A 20,000-nucleotide genomic window follows, 5' to 3' on the forward strand; every position below is an offset into this window, starting at 1 on the left:
AAATGATGTGCATTCAAGTAAAATGTAAAAAAAAAAAGTTCCCATATGACATTCTGACTATAAAATTGCATTCGTATACAAATATTGGGGTCCTTACGTTAATTAAAATTATGCAAGTGAGTCATAACATGTGATTAATAAAGTTAAAGTTAAAGTACCACTGATAGTCATACACACACTAGGTGTTGTTGTTCACCCCCTGGGAGGTGAGGGGAGCAGTAGCGGTGGCCGCGTTCAAGAATCATTTTGGTGATTTAACCCCCAATTCCACCATTGATGCTGAGTGCCAAGCAGGGTCCCATTTTTATAGTCTTTGGTATGACTCTGCCGGGGTTTGAACTCACGACCTACCGATCTCAGGGCGGACACTCTAACCACAAGGCCACTGAACAGACTTTACTTTTAAATAAATCATGATTAATTTAAAAGTGCGATATGGTCTAGCGGTTAGGATTCCTGGTTTTCACCCAGGTCCCGGTTCGACTCCCGGTATGGGAACTACTTCTTTTGTTCACTGCTTGCTGTACATATCCTACCAAGTCAGACCTACACTGTTTCAATGTCCATTTCTCTGATGATGCAATTGTTGATGACTGAAGTGCTGATATCAACCAAACCTAACCCCCCCCCCCCCCCCTCCACATCCCACCCCCCGGATTGTAAATAATTCAATGTATATACTGACTGATGATTAACATGTGTGATGACTGTATTATGCTGATAGTATATATTTGTACCATGAATTGATTTACGTGGACCCCGACTTAAACAAGTTGAAAAACTTATTCGGGTGTTACCATTTAGTGGTCAATTGTACGGAATATGTACTGTACTGTACAATCTACTAATAAAAGTTTCAATCAATCAATCTGATTTGAAAAAAAATAATCATTTGCCAGCACTAAAACTTGTGTATTGATTTCTTGAACCCTGTGTCATATTCAACATAGTACTGTGACAGTTGAGGACTGCCCCTGACATGGATCCCCTTTTCGAACCCGGTCTAAGTTGAGTACAAAATCCTACTAAGTTCTTTTGCGACCAGGCTCCTTCTTTACTTCACTCTGTAGTTCTTCCTCTACTTTGAGATAGTTTGACTTCCAGCTCGACCCTTACCGCTCAGTGTTGTTATTCCAATCCCCCCCCAGCGTCCCTTTAGGATTCATTGCGAGTACAATTCAAAGTCCATTTATTTTCTTTACCGTATGGAAAAGGCCTGGGTGACACGGCTCCCCCTCTGTTGGTAATTTTGCGTGTTTCAATTTGCGCTCGCCCTTCCTTCTGCCCAGGCGGGGACGTGATGTATCGTCCGCCGCTGCCTTATCTGTTGATGTAGAGTTTTAACCTTTCCCTTCGCTCGGTGTAGCCCCCTTTTGTGCAGCCTCCTCTCGCTGCATAAAACAAATCTAGCGTTGCGCGCAAAACACTGCGGTTGAATAAAAAAAAAATAATTAAAAAAACGGAGCTCAACCCCTGTTCCAAAGTCATCTAATGTAAATGTTTAGGTTTTGTTTCCATAACATTTCCATATTAAGACTTAGCTGGCGTGTTGCCGTCCGCCATGGAAACGGTGGGAGTTTAGGGTAGTGCGCGCGTTGAGAGGTTGAGGTATGTGTGTGACATTGCGGTGAACTTGCGGCGTGCATCTGTGGGCTTTCTCCGGGTCTGCTCGCCCATAGATACAGCACCGTAAATCACACACAGTAAAAGTTAGAATGCAGGGATGGGGCGCGGGACAGGAGTGCTGTTTGGGCCTCTCGGAGATGAGGGGGGTGTGGTGTGGTGTGGTGTGCTGATACCCTGACATATTTTTAATGTGTCTGTAAGTAGAATAGCGCCTCAAGGCCTTGTCAAATGGCACCAGACTGTACACAGATATACAAGCACTCACATATGCTGGAACAGTAAGGGCGTTTTTTTAAATATCCACTATTAAAATACGCTGCTGATGTTTTCGGGGTCAACCTTGTAGGTGTCTTTTCAGTGCGTATAAATCACGATCATGCAAAAGATTTCCCAAAGTTGATATTAAAACCAAACCATAGGGGGAGTTTTTTTGAAGGCTGTATTTCAACTTGAATTTGGCCCCGGATGAAGTTTTTATGCACTTTACCTCCGAGCTGAACTCCTGCTAGCGTCATGTGGCCCCTTTTTGCCCGCTTCCTGTCGAAGTCCCCGAGGGGGCCCGTAACAGCGTTAAGAGTGTCTGGGACGGCCGCACTGTCAGCGCCACAAATCGTTGCTTTTGCATGTACAGACACTGTGGGTTCAGAGTTCAGCTGTGACATGTTTTTACGTATGGCAGCTTACGTTCAAAGAAAACTCCGAGAGGCAGAAAGAGGCCACTGGTGGCTCTTTGGGGTGCAATAAAGAGCATGAATGATGATTTATTGTCTTTTTGAGGATAGCCTCCGACTATTCCCAGTGAAGAGTTCTCCATTCTGCATCAGTGTCCAGAATTCCAGACCCAAATATTAAAGACTGGTGCAACATGCAAGTTTTGTTCACACTTGCAGTTGGCCCAGACCAGAGTGTAAAAAAAAAAAAATACTTGATATGCACTTTGGTATAGTTCATTTTTCGAATGCTGCACAGTAAAACCGTAAAACATAAAGTAAGGACATAAACAGGCATCTTTCATGATGTAGTGTGTGATAACTCAAAAATCTCAAACAAAAATTGTGTTTGCTGGGTTAAACGCAGTTATTATTTTTATATTGTTATTTTTTTACCAGTTTGATGTCACGAAAGCTTCTAAAATATACTTTTTAAGAGCACCTTAAACTCATACCCCCCCTCCCAAATGTGTCTGCTGCTGGTTTAATTGTTACATTGTGCTTTTTTTGACAGCTCAGATGACACAAAAAGTTTCTACGATATATACCGTATTTTTTGGGCTATAAGTCGCAGTTTTTTTCATAGTTTGGCCGGGGGTGCGACTTATACTCAGGAGCGACTTATGTGTGAAATTATTAACACATTACCGTAAAATATCAAATAATATTATTTAGTTCATTCACGTAAGAGACTAGACGTAAAAGATTTCATGGGATTTAGCGATTAGGAGTGACAGATTGTTTGGTAAACGTATAGCATGTTCTATATGTTATAGTTATTTGAATGACTCTTACCATAATATGTTACGTCAACACACCAGGCACGTTCTCAGTTGGTTATTTATGCGTCATATAACGTACACTTATTCAGCCTGTTGTTCACTATTTTTTATTTATTTTAAATTGCCTTTCAAATGTCTATTCTTGGTGTTGGGTTTTATCAAATACATTTCTCCCAAAAATGAGACTTATACTCCAGTGCGACTTATATATGTTTTTTTCCTTCTTTATTATGCATTTTCGTCCGGTGCGACTTATACTCCGGAGCGACTTATACTCCGAAAAATACGGTGTATATATATATTTTTTTTTTTAGCTAAAAAAATTGATAGATGTTGATAGTCCTACTCATACTGACTGGTATACACAAGCTATGGAAAATATATATTAAATAATAATGTGTCATATTTTGGAATATGGGATCCATTATTTAAATGTGTTTTAACCATTACATGAACCTAAAATATGACTTATTTTTTCTTTGTGGAAAATATTGGACACAGTGTGTTGTCAAGCTTATAAGAGATGTGATGCAAGTGTAAGCCACTGTGACACTATTTTTTTGTATGTTTTTATTTTTTTAAATGGCTGTGATGATAATGTCAATGAGGAATTTCTCATCACTGCTTTGTTGGAATTCTTATTAATATTGATACTGTTGTTGATATTATTAATTTTTGTGTGACTACTTTTGGATTGTTTTGTGTCATGTTTGTGTGTCCTTTCAATTGCTCTGTTGACTGCTATTCTGAGTGTTGCTTGGTTTTGGAATTGGAATTGTATTATTATTGTATTATTGTGTATTATTTTGTTGGATTGATTAATAAAAAAATGTTTTTAAAGTATATATATATATATATATATATATATATATATATATATATATATATATATATATATATATATATATATATATATATACTTTTAAAGAGCAATAACAACTTTTATATTCCAAACAAAGATGCTATTTTTTGCGGTAAATGCATTTGTTATTCTTATAATTTGCCTTTGTTAACAGCTCACAAAAAGCTTCTAAAATATTACAAATGTTACAAACAAAAATGTGGCTGATGGTTTAAAAGTAGTAATTAGTGTTATATAGTGCTATTTTCACCAATTCGGATGTCGCAAAAAATTTCTAAAATATACATTTAAAAGTGCCAATAACTCATATATCAAACAAAAATGATTTTTCCTGAGTGAATGCATTTGTTTTTTTATTGTGCTATTTTTTCTCTCAGCTACAAAAACATCTATAATATACTTTTAAAGAGCCCAAAAACTAATTTTCCAAGTCATCATGTATCTGCTGGGTTGAACGCAGGTTTTATTTTCACTTGGTGCTCTTTATACCAGCTCAGATCAGAATCAGAAATACTTTATTAATCCCTGAGGGGAATTTAAAATGTTCATCAGAATCCCATTCAAGATCTGACAAACATTACAGGGAGACAGAACAGGATCACAGAAAGCTTTTAAAATAGACTTTTAAAGAGCATAAACAACTTATATATTCCTAACAAGGATGCTGTTCGTTATGGTATAAGCATTTGTTATTCTTATAATTTGTCTTTCTAACAGTGCATAAAAAGCTTCTAAAATATAATTTGAAAGAGTTACAAAACACATTATTACAAATAATTTTTTTTAAATGCAGTCGTTTGTTTTATTTTGTGCTATTTTTACCTATTCAGATGTCACAAAAATATTCTAAAAATACATTTAAAAGTGCCCATAACTCATATCTCAAACAAAAAATATTTTTTCCTGAGTTAATGCATTTGTTTATTTTATTGTGCTATTTTTGCCCTCTCAGCTACAAAAACGTTTAAAATATACTTTTAAAGAGCCCCAAAAACTCATATTCCAAGCCATTATGTATCTGCTGGGTTAAATGCAGGTTTTATTTTCACATGGTGCTCTTTATACCAGCGCAGATGTCACGGAAAGCTTTTAAAATAGGCTTTTAAAGATCATAAACAACTCCTGTATTCCTAACAAGAATGCTGTTTGTTGTGGTAAAAGCCTTTGTTATTCTTATAATTTGTCCTTTTAACAGCTCATGAAAAGCTTCTAAAATATAATTTGAAAGAGTTACAAAACACATTATTACAAATAAAAATGTTTAAATGCAGTCATTTGTTTTATTTTGTGCTATTTTTACCTATTCAGATGTCACAAAAATATTCTAAAATAAACTTTTAAAAGTGCTCGTAACTCATAATGCAAACAAAAATGTTGTCTCCTGGGTTAATGAATTTGTTATTTATATATTGTTTATGTGACTGTGACTGTGAATGTTGTCTGTCTATCTGTGATGGCGACTTGTCCAGGGTGTACCCCGCCTTCCGCCCGTGTGCAGCTGGGATAGGCTCCAGCACCCCCCGGCACCTTGTAAGGGTCAATCGGTAGAAAACGGATAGATATATTGTTTATGATGAAGGGGCGACTTATCCAGGTTGTACCCCGCCTTGTGCTCGAGTGCAGCTATGATAGACTCCAGCCTCCCCGCGACCCAGAGAGGGACAAGATGGATGGCAGGATATTGTGCTATTTTTGCGTACTCTGTTATGAAAAACTTCTAAAAGATATACTTTTAAAGAGCGCCATAAACTTGTATTTCAAAAATCAGTTTGATGGGTTAAATGTTGTTTTATCAAGTATCAGCCCTGTAGGATGCATGCTTCACTTCACAACGCAGCACAATATATGGCTGAGTAAAGACTTGTCTATAGTTGCCAAAGTCAAGACAAGATATCATTATGTCCAATCATTGCCCTTTAAGGTGACAATTTTAACTTTGAACACACTAATCACATGTGAATGAAGTTCATACTTAGTCAACAGCCATACATGTCACACTAAGGGTGGCCGTATGAACAACGCCGACACTGTCATAAATATGGGCCATATAGTGAAACCAAACTAAACAACAATGACAAACACATTTTGGGAGAATATTTGCAACACAACATAAACACTACAGATTAAATTCCCAGAATTCCCTGCAGCACCAACTCTTCCGGGACGCTACAGTATAAACCAGGGGTCCCCAAACTTTTTGACCCGAGGGCCGCATTGGGTTAAAACAATTTGTCCGGGGGCCGGGCTATATATATATATATATATATATATATATATATATATATATATATATATATATATATATATATATTTATAGATATATTAGATATATATAGCGCACTTTCCGTGCGCGCGATGATGTCACGTTATCGATGAGAAAATGCATTTTTAGACAATATGATTTGCCTGAGCGGCTAGGAGAAACCGTGAGTAGCAAGCGGTACAAAGTGGATAAGAAAAGACAAAATTGTTTTTATTTATTTATTTTATTCTATTTATTTTCTTAATACTTGGGACTTCCCGCGGGCCTGATTTTGGACGCTGGCGGGCCGGATGCGGCCCGCGGGCCGTAGTTTGGGGACCCCTGGTATAAACAAACGCCATAAGTGGATGCGTATCTAGTCGATACTACTATGATTACATCAATATTTTTTATCATCACAAAATCTTCTTTCGTTTTTTTTTTTTAAATTTATATTATGTTTATAAACTCAGTAAATATGTCCCTGGACACATGAGGACTTTGAATATGACCAATGTATGATCCTGTAACTACTTGGTATCGGATTGATACCCAAATTTGTGGTATCATCCAAAACTAATGTAACGTATGTAACAACAGAAGAATAGGTGATTATTACATTTTAACAGAAGTGTAGATAGAGCATGTTAATCTTAAAACAGAAAATAAGCAGATATTAACAGTAAATGAAAGAGGAGATTAATAATTAATTTTTTACCACTTGTCCTTAATAATTTTGACAAAATAATAGAATGGAAAATGACACAATATGTTACTGCATATGTCAGCAGCTAAATTAGGAGCCTTTGTTTGTTTACTTACTACTAAAAGACAAGTTGTCTAGTATGTTCAATATTTTATTTAAGGACAAACTTGCAATAAGAAACGTATGTTTAATGTACCGTAAGATTGTTTGTAAAATAAAGCCAATAATGACATTTGTTGTGGTCCCCTTTGTTTAGTAAAGTACCGAAATATTTTGGAACCGGGACCAAAATATTGGTATTTGGACAACACTAGTTTCAAGCGAACCCAACGTTGGAAGTGTTAACGTACATTTAAACAGTCACAACCTGATTTCTCAGCTGCTTGGAAACTAATTACTCGCTACAGCTCGCAACTCATTTTTTAAGGCAATCTGAATGGAACAGCTGGTTTCTGTCGGCGGTCGCACATTAACCACATGCGACTTTTGAGTTCGAGGCTTTGCGCTGAACTTTGTGTGCTCTGCCATATACCAAAGGCTTCCGATGACAAGTTTCCGGAGTCCTTGATGGCGCTTTGTTATTTCACAAATTATTGTTATTTCCCAGCCATTGTAATATGATGAAATGTGTATCACCCTGTTAGGGAGATCTTTATCTTGTCAGCCGGCGGCGTTTTTTTGTCTGAGTTTCCTGGATGGGGATCAAAGACTCAATGACCTTTTAGATCAGTCTCGCTGGTCGTACGTCTTTATAGCTCTGCTTTTTATAACACTTTCTCTATCATGCTGTCATGACGCATTTGTTCTAAGACCTTTCTTCTCTGCTGTCTTAGATTCGGACCTGGGCTTGTCATCTACTGGTACGGGTTTATAGGAGAGCTGGACTGCCAAAGAGACAGAGGCATCCTTCTCAAAGACTGCTTCCCTACAGACATTGTCACCCTTGGCCACGCCGCCCAGCAGGATTGAAATCGAACGGAGAAGGTGGGTGTAGACATCGGCAGGAATGAGAGTGCAGGATGACGAGGCAGGAAGGGAAGGGGGCAGTAACACCGGACTGCCGGAATCCGGAAGTAATTTAGCTTTCCTGCATCGAGACGACTTGCCGCCCTGAACTCCGACTGACCCGAGTCTTTGCTACCTTTCTCGCTCCTTTGCTCAACTCTACAAAACGCCATCTTTGAGGGTTTCTTGGTTCTCCCGGCCCCCGGTTGGCCCCTCTTGGCAAGGGTAAACTGAAGGACCAGAGCTGGACACAAGGCCCTTCCTTATCACACCCAGAGTCCTGGCCTTTGTCACTCCTTCCTCTTCCGTTCCGTAAGCAGATAAGCGAGGTGCGGTCCGTGGGGGTGGCTGGGAGGACGCCTGGCTTTTTCTCACCTGCGTCACTCAGTGCCCTCTCAGTCACTCTCCAAAGGGCTAAACAACAAATGGTGGCTGATTAAGACTATGGCCTCACTGTGAACTCTCTCCTCCCTCGCCATCCACTCTGTCGAAGAAAATATGTTAATTCTCTAATTAAGATTAATTGGCGGGACTTTATTTGGCTGTGATCTTCCACATCTGCATTGTAATGTTTCATAATTTAGAATGTATATTAAAATGTCATTATTTACTGATCCCAAGCCTTTCTTTTAATTGTGTTCCAAAAGTCAAAGTTATTGAAACCATTTGGTGATGTTCATATATTAACCGATGAATGAATGTCATTTTATACTTTCCAAACTCCAAAATATCATCAATTTTCCTGAAAAAACAAAAACCGTGTCATCCCTAGAAAATACTACTATAGACTATTAGCAGAGATGTCTGGTTCTTCCTTTTAAAGAATGGTAAACTATTCTTTGTTAGCAATAAAATCTGTGATTAATGCAAGTTTTATGTGTTCCGTGAATTTATGTGTATGCAGCTTTACAACTGACTGTTGGGCAACACATATTGTTACAACCTCCAAATTCTTTTAAGAGCAGACCTTAACATTACTGGGCTCTGGTTAGATCAAAAAATAAAATCTGACTATAAAGTTGACTGATTCTTTCAGAGGAAGATATGCGCTGCCTATGGGTCACAGGACATGGAAGCACATGTAAAGGGTAAGAACAGTTAGTATTTCACATGTATGTACTGTAACTATCAATCTAAATAATTCACAGCTTGCTAGCTATCTGTCAAGCTAATGTGTCTATTGTGATCTTTGTGTTACAACTTTGAACATTTCATCATCTCTTCAGCATTTGTTTGCGACGTCTGTCTTTCTATTTATTAATGTCTAGCCAGGTGTCTAGCTAGTTATCTAATGGGATATATACACTATGTATTGAGTTTTTGTGTCACTGCCTCATGTTTTACGAGTTGTAACATGTTTGTTATGACATTTGGCCAGCTAGCTATATTACTAGCAAACAGTTATGTCGATAGCTAGCAAGCTCATAAGACATGTATGTTATTATGCACTAGCTAGCTAGCTACCAAATATGATATGGTATATATATGAATGTGAATTTTTGTTAATATAGTATTCGGTATGTATATTTGCATCTGTTTATGTATCTAGCTCACTAGCTATCTCGCTGAAAATGTATGCTAGGTATTTAACTTCTCACCTCAATGATGGCAGCTTGGTTGAAAAACTTTGGCAACAACAAAACGTATGCATTCCGTATCAAGCTGTCAAGGGATGTACTTTGTCCCACATTGTTTTACTACCATGAGAATAAAAAACAGTCAGTGCAATTTCAATAGATTCCATTGAATGACAAGAGCTTGATAACACTCTGATACAGGCTAAACCAATCGATGCCAGCGTGTCTGATTGATCACCTGTTAAACTCATTACACTTTGACTTTTCTGCCATCTGTGAATTATTTTTGCCATGGCTGTCAGTCACTCTGCCTCGGCGAGGCGGCAGCTAGCTTGTTTTACCTACCTAGTTTTCTGGCATTTTAAATACTAATGTGACTTATTACAGCTGCAACATTTTTAGGTAAAAAAAAAAGGAAACATTGTTGGAATTTTTAAGATTGTTTTCGTCCGACGGCGAAGCTACATGTGGCTATCACATCCATTTGGTACGTGCTAACTTAACAGTATTGTTAGCTCCCTTATTTAGAAGGGTCGTATACTGTAACCACTCTACTCTCTTTTTATCTTTTCCTCAAAACACTAGTTGTGTATCCGAGTTGTTAAACACAGTATGCCCAGCTGTATGATAGTGACACCACACTTTATGATAGTGACTACACTATGATAGCGACACCACACTTCATGATAGTGACACTACACTGTGATAGCGACACACTATATGATAGTGACACTACACTTTATGACAGTGACACTACACTCTGATAGTGACTTCACTTAATGATCGTGACTACACATTATGATAGTGACACTAGACTATATGATAGTTACACTACACTATATGATAGTGACACTACACTCTATGACAGTGACACTACACTCTGAAAGTGACTTCACTTAATGATCGTGACTACACATTATGATAGTGACACTAGACTATATGATAGTTACACTACACTATATGATAGTGACACTACACTTTATGACAGTGACACTACACTCTGAAAGTGACTTCACTTAATGATCGTGACTACACATTATGATAGTGACACTAGACTATATGATAGTTACACTACACTTTATGACAGTGACACTACACTCTGATAGTGACTTCACTTAATGATCGTGACTACACATTATGATAGTGACACTAGAATATATGCTAGTTACACTACACTATATGATAGTGACACTACACTTTATGACAGTGACACTACACTCTGAAAGTGACTTCACTTAATGATCGTGACTACACATTATGATAGTGACACTAAACTATATGATAGTTACACTACACTATATGATAGTGACACTAGACTATATAATAGTGACAATACACTATTATAGTGACAATACATTTTATGATAGTGACACTACGCTTTATGATAGTGACTTCACTTAATGATAGTGACACTACACTTTATGATAGTGGCTCTACACTTTATGATAGTGACTACACTTCATGATAGTGACTCTACACTTTATGATAGTGACAACACTTAATGATAGTGACTTCACTTTATGATAGTTACCCTACACTTTATGATAGTGACTACACTTTATGATAGTGACACTAGACTATATGATAGTTACACTACACTATATGATAGTTACACTACACTATATAATAGTGACAATACACTATGATAGTGACTTCACTTAATGATAGTGACACTACACTTTATGATAGTGGCTCTACACTTTATGATAGTGACTACACTTGATAGTGACTCTACACTTTATGATAGTTACACTACACTTTATTATAGTGACTACACTTTGTGATACTGACTTCGCTTTATGATAGTTACTCTACACTGTATGATAGTGACTACACTTTATGATAGTGACTACACTTTATGATAGTGACTCTACAATTTATAATAGTGACTACACTTTATGATAGTTACTCTACACTCTAACTCTCCTGAAGGAATCAATAAAGTGCTATCTATCTATGATAGTGACTAAACTTTATGATAGTGACTACACCTAATGATAGTGACTACACTTAATGATAGTTACTCTACACTTTACAATAGTGACTACACTTTATGATAGTCACTCTACACTTTATGATAGTGACTACACTTAGTGATAGTGACTACACTTTATGATAGTGACTACACTTTATGATAGTGACTACACTTAGGGATAGTGACTACACTTTATGATAGTGACTTCACTTTATGATAGTGATTTCACTTAATGATAGTGACTACACTTAATGATAGTGACTACACTTAATGATAGTGACTCTACACTTAATGATAGTGACTCTACACTTTATAATAGTGGCTACACTTTGATAGTTACTCTACACTTTATGATAGTGACTACACTTAATGATAGTGACTACACTTTATGATAGTGACTTCACTTTATGATAGTGACTTCACTTAATGATAGTGACTACACGTTATGATGGTGACACTAGACTATATGATAGTTACACTACACTATATGATAGTGACACTAGACTATATAATAGTGACAATAAACTATGATAGTGACTTCACTTAATGATAGTGACACTAAACTTTATGATTGTGGCTCTACACTTTATGATAGTGACTACACTTGATAGTGACTCTACACTTTATGATAGTTACACTACACTTTATTATAGTGACTACACTTTGTGATACTGACTTCGCTTTATGATAGTTACTCTACACTGTATGATAGTGACTACACTTTATGATAGTGACTACACTTTATGATAGTGACTCTACAATTTATAATAGTGACTACACTTTATGATAGTTACTCTACACTCTAGCTCTCCTGAAGGAATCAATAAAGTGCTATCTATCTATGATAGTGACTAAACTTTATGATAGTGACTACACTTAATGATAGTGACTACACTTAATGATAGTTACTCTACACTTTACAATAGTGACTACACTTTATGATAGTCACTCTACACTTTATGATAGTGACTACACTTAGTGATAGTGACTACACTTTATGATAGTGACTACACTTAGTGATAGTGACTACACTTTATGATAGTGACTTCACTTTATGATAGTGATTTCACTTAATGATAGTGACTACACTTAATGATAGTGACTACACTTAATGATAGTGACTCTACACTTAATGATAGTGACTCTACACTTTATAATAGTGGCTACACGTTGATAGTTACTCTACACTTTATGATAGTGACTACACTTAATGATAGTGACTACACTTTATGATAGTGACCTTACTTAATGATAGTGACTACACTTTATGATAGTGACTTCACTTAATGATAGTGACTACACGTTATGATGGTGACACTAGACTATATGATAGTTACACTACACTATATGATAGTGACACTAGACTATATAATAGTGACAATACACTATGATAGTGACTTCACTTAATGATAGTGACACTAAACTTTATGATAGTGGCTCTACACTTTATGATAGTGACTACACTTTATGATAGTGACTCTACACTTTATGATAGTTACTCTACACTTTATAGTCACTACACTTTATGGTAGTTACTCTACACTGTATGATAGTGACTACACTTTTTGATAGTGACTACACTTTATGATAGTGACTACACTTTATGATAGTGACTACACCTACTGATAGTGACTCTACACTTTATGATAGTGACTACACTTTATGATAGGTACTCTACACTTTATTATAGTGACTACACTTAATGATAGTGACTACACTTTATGATAGTGACTACACTATATGATAGTTACTCTACACTTTATTAAAGTGACTACACTTAATGATAGTGACTACATTTTATGATAGTGACTACACTTTATGATAGTTTCTCTACATTATGATAGTGACCACACTATGATAGTGACACTACACTTTATTATAGTAGCTCTACAGTGTAGCGCCACAGTGTAGTGACACTAAACTATGATAGTGACACTACTAGGGATATATACCGAGTACCGGTATTTTTTGGAACTGGCTCCTAATTAGGTTGGTCCACGAGGACCGCGAAGATTCTGAACTAATAATACCGCTATCTGTATTTTTTTGTTCCAGTTGACCGACGTATTTATGACACGCTGTCACATTCAGTTCAGCTGCCACAGCTACACATTAAAATCAGCTTTGAATGTAGACAAATAAGGAAGCAACACCACACAAAATGTTTGTAACACAACAATATTTCATCCTCAAAAGTTCCTCAAAGTCCCACACGCTGTGTCAGATTGAAGTGAACGCAGTTTACTCACGTCGAGTCACGACCACGTTTTATCAACAGTGCTAAAAAAATGGAGGTACCATAATAATCCAGAAAGTTCACGTCTGACGTCACTTTGCATTAAAACCCATCTGGCTTAGATGTGTTTCAGTTCCTTCTGTCTCTTGACTACAAACTGGACGATTGAGCATTACATTTGCTCACTGGGTCTTTTTATTTATATAATACACACTACACACACGTGTACATCGGTAGCGCAACATTCAGCATGGCTTCCGGTCCGTCACTAAAATATGTCTGTGTGCAACGTAAACATACATCTCATGATTGTAAAAGGTATGTGCTCTGCACATGCATGCTATATACAGTATACAGTAAATATTATTTCCAGCTGAGTGTCATTGTAATAAGTGATGGATCTGTGTGGTCTTTAAAGAAGATGACATAACTGCATTTCACCTTTCACTGCAAACATACCGTATTTTTCGGAGTATAAGTCGCTCCGGAGTATAAGTCGCACCGGCCGAAAATGCATAATAAAGAAGGAAAAAAACATATATAAGTCGCACTGGAGTATAAGTCGCATTTTTGGGGAAATTTATTTGATAAAACCCAACACCAAGAATAGACATTTGAAAGGCAATTTAAAATAAATAAAGAATAGTGAACAACAGGCTGAATAAGTGTACGTTATATGAGGCATAAATAACCAACTGAGAACGTGCCTGGTATGTTAACGTAACATATTATGGTAAGAGTCATTCAAATAACTATAACATATAGAACATGCTATATGTTTAGCAAACAATCTGTCACTCCTAATCGCTAAATCCCATGAAATCTTATACGTCTAGTCTCTTACGACCAACCGCCGCACAAGAAATTTAAAAAAAAATTTTTTTTTTTTTAATTTGTATTAAATCAACATAAAAAACACAATATATACATTATATATCAATATAGATCAATACAGTCTGCAGGGATACGGTCCGTAAGCACACATGATTGTATTTCTTTATGAAAAAAATTAATAAATAAAAAAAATTTTTATTTTTTTTTAATCTCCCCCCTGGTCCGTGGGACACATTTTCAAGCGTTGACCGGTCCGCAGCTAAAAAAAAGGTTGGGGACCACTGTCTTACGTGAATGAGCTAAATAATATTATTTGATATTTTACGGTAATGTGTTAATAATTTCACACATAAGTCGCACCCCCGGCCAAACTATGAAAAAAAATGCGACTTATAGTCCGAAAAATAAGGTACCGGTAGTTAACTTCTTTAAGACTTAAAAAAAAAAAAACAGCTGTTGATAGTGGGGGTGGGTATTTCCCGTGGCCCCGTGCTGGGCGGTCCTGCGGCGGCCGACTTCGGTGGGGCGTCGCCGCGCTCTCCTGGGGGGCCCGGTTGCTGCGGGGGGTCTCTAGGCCCCTCGGGGCTGGCCATTTTGTCTTTCTGCCCAAGTGGGGTGTGGTCCCTCCTTGGCTTGGGGGCTGGCTGTCCCATGCTTCTCCTGTGCCTTGTCCTCTGTCTACAGCCTGCTGCAGGCCTGCGGGGCGGCACAGTGAGCAGTACATTGCTTAACATTGATTCTGTCTAGCAGCACTGGGGGTCCTGACTGGCCGGCCTGGCTGCGTGGGACCGGTGATCCCTTGTTCTTTGGGCACCGCACCTGCTGTTTTGTGTTGGGCTTTCTGAGTGGCTGGGGCCATACTTTGGCTCCCGCACATAACTGCAAGACAAATATATTGTACATACAAATACACATACAGTCGCGATCAAAAGTTTACATACACTTGTAAAGAACATAATGTCATGGCTGTCTTGAGTTTCCAATAATTACTACAACTCTTATTTTTTTTGTGATAGAGTGATTGGAGCACATACTTGTTGGTCACAAAAAAACATTCATGAAGTTTGGTTCTTTTATGAATTTATTATGGGTCTACTGAAAATGTGAGCAAATCTGCTGGGTCAAAAGTATACATACAGCAATGTTAATATTTGGTTACATGTCCCTTGGCAAGTTTCACTGCAATAAGGCGCTTTTGGTAGCCATCCACAAGCTTCTGGTTGAATTTTTGACCACTCCTCTTGACAAAATTGGTGCAGTTCAGCTAAATTTGTTGGTTTTCTGACATGGACTTGTTTCTTCAGCATTGTCCACACATTTAAGTCAAGATTTTGCGAAGGCCATTCTAAAACCTTAATTCTAGCCTGATTTATCCATTCCTTTACCACTTTTGACGTGCGTTTGCGGTCATTGTCCTGTTGGAACACCCAAATGCGCCCAAGACCCAACCTCCGGGCTGATGAATTTAGGTTGTCCTGAAGAATTTGGAGGTAATCCTCCTTTTCCATTGTCCCATTTACTCTCTGTAAAGCACCAGTTCCATTGGCAGCAAAACAGGCCCAGAGCATAACACTACCACCACCATGCTTGACCTTAGGAATGGTGTACCTGGGATTAAAGGCCTCACCTTTTCTCCTCCAAACATATTGCTGGGTATCGTGGCCAAACAGCTCAATATTTGTTTCATCTGACATCACATGGAGGAAATTTCGGTGGTGTTTTCAATTCAGAAAAAATAAATAATAATATGACTCCTTTAATGCGCCTAATAATCCCGTGCGCCTTATATGTGAAAAAAGATAAAAAATAGACCGTTCATCTGCAGTGCGCCTTTACCCTATGGTCCGGAAAATAGGGTTTTACTATTTTCTATTTGTTATTTTGCACACCAAAACCTATTATTGAACAAGATGATGTAAATGAACTATAACTGTACGAATCCAGCTGCCTCGATTCAACCTTTTTGGATATTATCTATTAAACTCCTATCACACAAATAAAAAAGGCAGGTTGACCGGCCTGTTAGGCAGTTAACAACCCTCCTTACGTCCATGCCTGTGTTACGACAATCATACTACTTGTCGTTGTTTACATCAAACGACGACAAGGAGGAAAAAGCGTAAAAAATGCCATCTTTTCCCGGCCATGTAAAAAGGGGACTTTTATCTCCCCTGTCTCTAATCTATTTCACTTCCAAAACGGAAGCAAGCGCCACCATAGAGAATAAAAATAAGCATTTCTATATTTGTTCTGTGCACTCACGCAGTCCAAAAAGACATGGCATGTGCGCTCGAACGCCACTGAGGTGTTGCTTGATTTGTTACCCTTAAACCTCTAACCCTTAGCCAGCTCCCATCCAGGCCTTGATCCCTCTACGAGGGGCCCGCCGGGTCACCGCCGGGTCACCAGGCGGCCATGGCTCACCACCCCCACCTACCCCCTTTTTTTTTTTTCCTAGCGGTACAAAACAACTGTCCCCATGTGTCCCGTTAAAATCGAGCCTATTGCCGGGCCGTGGAATGCTTAGACATCACTTTATGGCTCCTGTCGGACACAAAAACAGGGCTATTTTACTCGCCCGGGGGAAATTCTCAGTTGAATAAAGACCAGAAAAGAAAGAGAGAGAGAAAAAACAGCAGAATCAGTTCCTGTCAAGTTTGGAGCCTTCCTGCCATTGTTTTCCAAGATGGCTGGGGCACAAAAGAGGAGTCAGGGTCAGCTCCTATAAATTAGCTTGTGCACACAATGCCAACTTAATAGCGCTTCTCTCAAAGCTCACTTCAAAGTCGCGGCAGCTGACAAGATTCCACTACACAAGCGCGACTATAGAAAAATAGCCGCGGACTAATTATTCAAAACAGCAACTCTCTGTCAGAGTTATTATTGTTGTGTTTTTTTGTATTTTTTAAGTTAAGTTTAACATTGTATACGGCACCATTGTAGCTACAATGTCCAGCTGGCTGGCTATATCTTTTTTTTAATAAATGTTTATTTCTACTTACTGTTTTAATTGTTTTTACCCTTTAAAATCGTTTTTAATCATATTTATTTTTATATAGTTTATATATATATATATATATATTTTTTTTTTTTTATTCAGTCATTGGTGGAGCTAAGGAATATATTTAATATTGTTTTTAATATTGTTGTGCAGCACTTTGGAAACATTTTTGTTGTTTAAATGTGCTATATAAGTAAAGTGGATTGGATTTAGCTAGCTAGTTAACTCGTAGAATGTTTATGTGTTCTAATTCTGTATTTGAGTTGGGTGTTTTTTTAAAGTTTTGACATTTTGCGTGGAACATAACGTGTTTCATAAAGTGACATATTTTTATGTCTGTTTTATATCTGGCTAGCTAGCTGTGTTTTAGCCAGCAGCTAACTGGCAACATCCATCCCATCCATCCATTTTCTACCGCTTGTCCCTTTCGGGGTCGCGGGCAACATATCTAATGGAAAAAACACAAAACCAGTGAAGTTGGCACGTTGTGTAATTCGTAAATAAAAACAGAATACAATGATTTGCAAATCATTTTCAACTTATATTCAATTGAATAGACTGCAAAGACAAGATACTTAATGTTCGAATAGAAAAACTTTTTTTTTTTTTTTTGCAAATAATCATTAATTTAGAACTTAATGGCAGCAACACAACACATGAGCATTTTTACCACTGTGTTACATGGCCTTTCCTTTTAACAACACTCGGTAAACATTTGGGAACTCAGGAAACCATTTTTTGAAGCTTTTCAGGTGGAACTTTTTCCCATTCTTGCTTGATGTACAGCTTAAGTTGTTCAACAGTCCAGGGTCTCCTTTATGGTATTTTAGGCTTCATAATGCGCCACACATTTTCAATGGGAGATAGGTCTGGACTACAGTCTAGTACCCGCACTCTTTTACTATGAAGCCACGCTGTTGTAACACGTGGCTTGGCATTGTCTTGCTGAAATAAGCAGGGGCGTCCATGATAACGTCGCTTGGATGGCAACATATGTTGCTCCGAAACCTGTATGTACCTTTCAGCATTAATGGTGCCTTCACAGATGTGTAAGTTAACAAAGTCACCAAGTGGTGACCCTCACCACATCCTTGTTTGTGAATGACTGAGCATTTCATGGAAGCTGCTTTTATACCCAATCATGGCACTCACCTGTTCCCAATTAGCCCGTTCACCTGTGGGATGTTCCCAATAAGTGTTTGATTTGCATTTCTCAACTTTCTCAGTCTTTTTTGCCACTTGTGCCAGCTTTTTTGAAACATGTTGCATGCATCAAATTCCAAATGAGCCAATATTTGCAAAAAATAACAACGTTTTCCAGTTCGAACATTAAGTATATTGTCTTTGCAGTCTATTCAATTGAATATAAGTTGAAAAGGATTTGCAAATCATTGTATTCTGTTTTTATTTACCATTTACACAAGGTGCCAACTTCACTGGTTTGGGGTTTTGTACATTGCATGGTGAATGTATCTGTCTAACTAGCTATTTATCTAACAATATGGTAGCTATTGAGTAGGAAAGTATTGTAGTTCATTAGCTCGAATCATGTGTGATTTTTACAAGGTTATGTATTTGCTGTTTTGTAAAAATTAATGTTCTGAAAATTTCGCTTTTCCCAATAACTTTTTATTTTCATTTTCATTTTAGCCCGTCTAATGCAGTGTTCTTCAACCTTTTCTGAGCCAAAGCACATTTTTTTCATTTAAAAAATCCTGAGGCATACCACCAGCAGAAAACATTAAAAAATGAAATTCAGCAGCCGATATTGACAATAAAAAGTAGTTTTTGCAATTGTTGTATATGAATTTAAACCATAACCAAGCATGCATCTATAGCTCTTCTCTCAAAGTAGGTGTACTGTCACGACCTGTCACATCACGCCGTGACTTATTTTGAAGTTTTTGCTGTTTTCCAGTTTGTAGTGTTTTAGTTCTTGTCTTGCGCTCCTATTTTTGGTGGCTTTTACTGTTTTGTTGGTATTTTCCTGTAGCAGTTTGTAGCTATTCCCCGCACCTGCTTTGTTTTCGCAATCAAGAATATTTCAGTTGTTTCTATTCTTTGTGTGGACATTGTTGATTGTCATGTCATATACGGACGTACTTTGTGGACGCCGTCCGCTCCACACGCTGTAAGTCTTTGCTGTCGTCCAGCATTCTGTTTTTGTTTACTTTGCAGCCAGTTCAGTTTTAATTTATTTTTGCTTAGCCCTCCCTAAGCTTCAATGGCTTTTCTTTGCGGCACTCGCCTCTTGTTTATTTTTGGTTTAAGCGTTAGATACTTTTTTACCTGCACTCTGCCTCCCGCTGTCGTCTGCATCTACAAAGCAATTAGCTACCTGCTGCCACCTACTGATATGGAAGAGTATTACACGGTTACGCTGCGGAGCTCTAGACAGCGCAGACACTCAACAACGGCACATTTGCGGATTAAAATTACTGGTT

At 37.6% G+C, this 20,000-nt stretch overlaps 1 protein-coding gene across 5 annotated transcripts in view; it reads left to right on the forward strand.

The window, feature by feature from the left end:
* The window catches only part of cdin1 (CDAN1 interacting nuclease 1), a 149,924-nt gene extending 140,357 nt beyond the window's left edge, over positions 1-9,567 (forward strand). For 4 of the 5 annotated variants that reach the window (XM_062041428.1, XM_062041431.1, XM_062041429.1 and 1 more), the window contains one exon: positions 7,762-9,567. In XM_062041428.1, coding sequence (XP_061897412.1) covers positions 7,762-7,897 — 136 coding nt within the window. In that variant the 3' untranslated portion in view covers positions 7,898-9,567. The remainder of the gene's footprint in view (positions 1-7,761) is intronic. The other variant, XM_062041430.1, reaches the window with a different exon arrangement.
* Positions 9,568-20,000: the final 10,433 nt, after the last annotated feature.

Source organism: Entelurus aequoreus, linkage group LG03, assembly GCF_033978785.1.
Source record: "Entelurus aequoreus isolate RoL-2023_Sb linkage group LG03, RoL_Eaeq_v1.1, whole genome shotgun sequence".
Lineage (NCBI taxonomy): Eukaryota > Metazoa > Chordata > Actinopteri > Syngnathiformes > Syngnathidae > Entelurus > Entelurus aequoreus.